Source organism: Alosa pseudoharengus, unplaced genomic scaffold, assembly GCF_046254945.1.
Source record: "Alosa pseudoharengus isolate Yale_2024_CS ecotype anadromous, Long Island Sound unplaced genomic scaffold, YU_APseudo_1.1 YU_APseudo_1.1_scf_1, whole genome shotgun sequence".
NCBI classification, from domain to species: domain Eukaryota; kingdom Metazoa; phylum Chordata; class Actinopteri; order Clupeiformes; family Clupeidae; genus Alosa; species Alosa pseudoharengus.
Genome location: NW_027468564.1, coordinates 55,867,660 through 55,872,659, shown reverse-complemented (window position 1 = coordinate 55,872,659; position 5,000 = coordinate 55,867,660). Strand labels below are relative to the sequence as shown.

General features: G+C 39.7%; 2 protein-coding genes across 2 annotated transcripts in view; both read left to right on the top strand.

Moving 5' to 3' along the window:
• ccdc40 (coiled-coil domain 40 molecular ruler complex subunit) overlaps positions 1-3 on the top strand; it is a 16,933-nt gene extending 16,930 nt beyond the window's left edge. Inside the window, exon 18 of the mRNA XM_076281141.1 lies at positions 1-3. This exon is cut by the window's left edge and continues 240 nt beyond it. Within this exon, the coding sequence (XP_076137256.1) occupies positions 1-3 (3 nt within the window).
• Positions 4-1,127: 1,124 nt separating this feature from the next.
• card14 (caspase recruitment domain family, member 14) overlaps positions 1,128-5,000 on the top strand; it is a 23,340-nt gene continuing 19,467 nt past the window's right edge. The window contains exons 1-2 of the mRNA XM_076293974.1: positions 1,128-1,427; positions 4,485-4,907. Coding sequence (XP_076150089.1) covers positions 4,694-4,907 — 214 coding nt within the window. The 5' untranslated portion in view covers positions 1,128-1,427; positions 4,485-4,693. The remainder of the gene's footprint in view (positions 1,428-4,484; positions 4,908-5,000) is intronic.

The following is a 5,000-nucleotide window of genomic DNA, read 5'->3' as shown; positions in this document are numbered from 1 at the left end:
TGAGGGAGGGAGGATGTACAGGACGGTGGAGGAGGAGATAAATAAAACTCAGGGCAGGAGGGTGGACGGTTGGGTTTGGGGTTCATGATCTTAGTGCAGTAACCACAGTACATCCAAGATTTCCTTTATTTAGGTATTAATGGTTCAAAGGTCAAGTGGGTCAAAGGTCGTGGTTTGGAGAGATTACATTAGGAGAGTTTTTGGGGTGGAGGTGTGGATCATGGAACACAGCTCCACGACCCCAGTGAAGGCATATCTGGTTGCATAAAGATTTTATCGCTATTTTTAATTTGACATTATATATTCAATATACATTAAATTATAATCTGTACTGAATAATAAAAAAAATGTGTTCTGACCTGTCTTGTAAAAATTGAATTGTCTGTAGGTCATTTCAGTGTCTTGCACTTGACCACCACCCCTTCACACTAAATGCTCTCACGGAAATTTTGCATTTGCCTTATCTTCACTGCAGATTAACTTTTCCAGTTGAAACCACTCAATTACTCAGACCTTTATTTAAGATTCTAGCCTACGTCATGATTTTGTTTTTCCCTGTGGGCTGTGCGCCACAAGTATTACCGCTATGACAACATTAATTTAGACCATGATGACACATAAGCTGTCAACTTGTCATCAACCGCCTTTCAGTTTGACAGGAACATACAGTGGCAGTCTTCAGTAGCCTATAGCACACAATGTAAAAAATAGTCAAAATGGAAAAGAAAAAAAAAAACTATGAATATGCCCAAACTTTTGAGTGGTACTTACAGAACTTGAATTAGTTTTTGTTTTAAACATCCACATCCCACGACTAATCGATTGTATTTCATGAAAATATGTTTAGGGGGCTACGTTTGCTGGGGAAATGTCTGCATTTGTAGAAAGTAAAGTGCTATTCATTCATTTCAGACGAAGCAATGGAAACTAGACTAAAACTCAACATAGCCTACTCCTTGTTTGGAGAAAAATGCCGTATGTTCAGTTAAAACCGCAGTATTTATGCATCATAGACGGTCTATTGTGAAATGGACATGACCGTGTAAACAGTCCATTTTCATGACTCAACTAAGAAAACTTTGTTCTCTGAACACCTGTCTGCAATATCAGTGTAATGAATTTGCAAAGTAGGCTGTAGTTTTACAGACAGCTTGCGAAATGATGTGGTTGTGCCTCGGTGCTGTGTTAGGTTATAGCCTACTGTACGTCAAATGAACTCTTCCTGCAGGGTGTCTACCACCACAACTGCTGTTGGCTTCGTTCGTTTCGGTTTTTAAATGTTTCTATTCCTGTCTATGTTTTCTCGCTAATAAAAATGTGTAGGCCCTCAGTCTAGGTGGGCTAATTCGTTTGAACTGAGAAAGTGCTGGAGGAGAATTCTAGGATAACATCAGCTGAACCCACGGCAAATTGAAAGATTTGATAAGGTAGGCGTCACAGACAACATTATAAAACATTAAAACAATTGTAGCCTATGTTAAAAGTTGCTTAATCTAAATTTGTGTAGCCCACAAGGTTTTTAATAAAATTGTATTTTGCATTTCACTTGCCTGAAACAGCACCCACTGTCGGGTCGCGCCTAATATTTGTTGCTGAAACAATTCACTCATCTGTTTTGAAAACGTCAACAAAGAAAAGCTTTTGAGATAGCCTAGGCTACGTGTACATGTAGTATGATCCTATAGCCTCTCTAAGTGTATCTTAAAACTATTATTACTGTTACTACTGTCTTGAATCAGGGGTAGGCTACGCTTTACAGATTTTTACAACTGTTTAGCCTACACACGTTTTCAAAACGGTGTCTATTTTTCAAAACTCCACACACAAAACCCACAACTGCTCACACAAAATGCAAAATGCCTCAAATCTCCAGCAAAATGACACACAACAATCAAAATGTCGCAAACACATCTTTAAACCAAACATTCGCCTCACATTACAAACACTTTTTCATAATATGACATTTTGGATACATCATGTAGATATACTCTCTATATAGGTATAGACCCTTTCAATCTGCTCCTAGAGGATTTCCGGTTGAAATATTCAGAACCAATGCAGATACTTTGAAAATTACAGTAATCGGACTTTAGCTTACAGTAATGTTCTACAAAAAGTTGACTTTATGTAAAATTTGTCTTTTTACTCTATTTTTTGTTTGTCCCCATGTCACAGTATACCATTAGCTCAATACATTTTTCTGTGCCTCCAAAAATGCCTTAGGAACGCTTACTGTAGAATTGTTTGTTTCTGCAGTTGAAAGGGTCTATAGGCCTATGAATACATACTGTACATGACCCCCCCCCCCCCCACACACACACACACACACACACACACACACTTTTCTTTAGAAAAAAACAAAATCAGTGTTTTCAAAACTCCATGTACATCTGGTGGTCACTGTATTCTTCTTTGCTTTTTTTCTTGTTTGCTGTAAAATACTGTATTCACAACAGCAAATTATTTGGGAAAAATCACCATTTTTGGTTTCAATATTGCTTGCATTTTTACTGTGTATTTCAACTTCTCTTTGTTGATACCGTAACTTTCACTCTTGTATGGAAATACATATAGAAAGCCTAAGACAGAAGAGCTTTAGGTTTTGAGCAGTGTGTACATGATGTATCCAAAATGTCATATTATGACAAAAGTGTTTGTAATGTGAGGCGAATGTTTGCTTTAAACATGTGTTTTTGACATTTTGAATCTTGTGTGTCATTTTGCTGGAGATTTGGGGCATTTTGCATTTTGTGTGAGCAGTTGTGGGTTTTGTGTGTGGAGTTTTGAAAAATAGACACAGAGTTTTGAAAACGTGTGTAAACAATTGTAAAAAACTGTAAAATGACCACCAGATGTACATGGAGTTCTGAAAAAGCTGATTTTGCCTATGGAAATGACTGACTATCAAATTACTTTGCTTTTTCCAAAGAAAAGTGTGTGTTTATGTGTGTGTGTGTGTCTGTATATGTGTGTGTGTGTGGGGGGGGGGGGGGGGAGGTTGGGGTTGTGTATGTATTCATATAGGTCTATAGAAAAATGTATTGAGCTAATGGTACATATGTAACTTGGGGAGACACAAAAATATAGTAAAGACAAGTTTTACTGTACATAAAGTCGACTTTTTGTAGAACATTCCTTTCAAAGTATCTGCATTGGTTCTGAAATCCTCTAGGGCCAGATTGAAAGGGTCCATACATATAGAGTATATCTATTTATAGGCCTATACTAAGGCAATGACTGGATGGTGTTCCGTAAAGTAATGAGTGTTTACACATGTGAAGAGAGAGAGTGAAGCTTTGATGGGTTGTGTTTGAAAAATGAAATCAAGTTACTTCCTGTTAGATTTTTGTGTGTTATAGGTAGAAAATTGTGGGGTGTTCTGCAAAATGTGTTTTAGTCAATTGAAAACTGAGTCAAACACTGAGAATTAGTGTATGGTTTTGCAGATTTGGTGTGGGGTTATGATGTTTGGAAGACATGTTTAGAAAATTGTGTGACAAGAAAAGATTTAGTGTGTAAGCAGTTGAAAAAACTGTATTGACATAGCCCTATAATTACCTTATTGAGCTGATTTTGATTAATAATATAAAAATGAGGGAGTTGTTCAGTTCATCTGCTATTTCTTTAATAATTTTTCAGTTAGTCTAAGACCCAATTTGTGTAGCATTATCATACATGTCATTATCACACACTCATACTCTAGCCTAGTGTGTGTGTGTGTGTGTGTGTGTGAAAATGCGTAGGCCCTGTATTAAGTGTAGGAGTTGGACTGTCACTTATAGTCATCTTTTCCTTTGCTGCTTTGCACTGGGACTTTGAACCACAAACATTTGAACAGCTGTGATTAAAAGAGACCCCCCCCACACACACACACACACACACACAGACACACACATTGTGTGGGTAAATCTCAATGATGCCAGCTCTTCTGCAAACATGAGTGAATAGCTCTATTAATTAAAAAGAGTTAGCCTACACAGCATGGTGTGGTCCTGTGTCTTTCATTAGATCCATGACCGGACGAGATAAGACTCAACACAAAGGGCCCAGTGGAGAAGCAGGCAAACTTATTATAAAACACACATATTTGATTGAGATTGTTGCTGGTTAACTGGTAGATAAGTCCAGAGACTATCTGTGTGTGTGTTTATGTATGTGTGTGTGTGTTTATATGTGTGTGTGTGTGTGTGTTTGTGTATGTTTGTGTGTGTGTGTGTGTTTACGTGTAAGTGTGTGTGTGTGTGTATGTACAGTATGTGTGTGTGTGTGTTTACATGTGAGTGTGTGTGTGTGGGTGTGTTTATGTATGAGTGTCTTTTATGTGTGAGTGTGTTTATGTGTGAGTGTGTGTCATTTGTATGCCTACCTCCTGTTGTGTTTAGACACATAATCACAGCATGTGTGAATGAGAGAAAGTATAGGCAACGCCCCTTCTTCATGCAATAACGTGAGCCTTGCCGGGAATCCGTGTTCTGGTCTTACAGGTTTTGCTCACGCGCATCCCTGGGCAGGTGGAGCTGCAGGAGGGTTCTTAATAAACACCCACACTGGTCTTCCCCCTCCAGTCAAACCTGCGCTTCTCACCACGCCACGCCACGGCTCTACCTGAGTGGCTCTGACCTTCTCAACGGGACTATTTGGACTATAACCCCCGTGGCCGGTCGCTGGGTTTTGGGGGAGGATTTTTGTTGCCATGGCAGTGGCGGACCTCGACATGGACCCCGAGCTGAGGGACGAGGAGGGCGACGAGCTGTGGGAGCTGATCAACGACAACCGGCACAGCGTGTCGCTGCAGGTGCGGCCGTGCATCGTCATACCGTACCTGCGGCAGGCCCGCGTGCTCTCCGAGATCGACGAGGACGAGATCATCAACTGCCACCAGCTCAAAAACTTCTCCATGAAGACCAGTAAGAGAGAAAAAGGGAAAAAGGATGTGTGTGTGTGTGTATTTCTTTGTTTCTCTGTGTGTGAGAGAGATCTGAATAAAACCATAGCTCCAA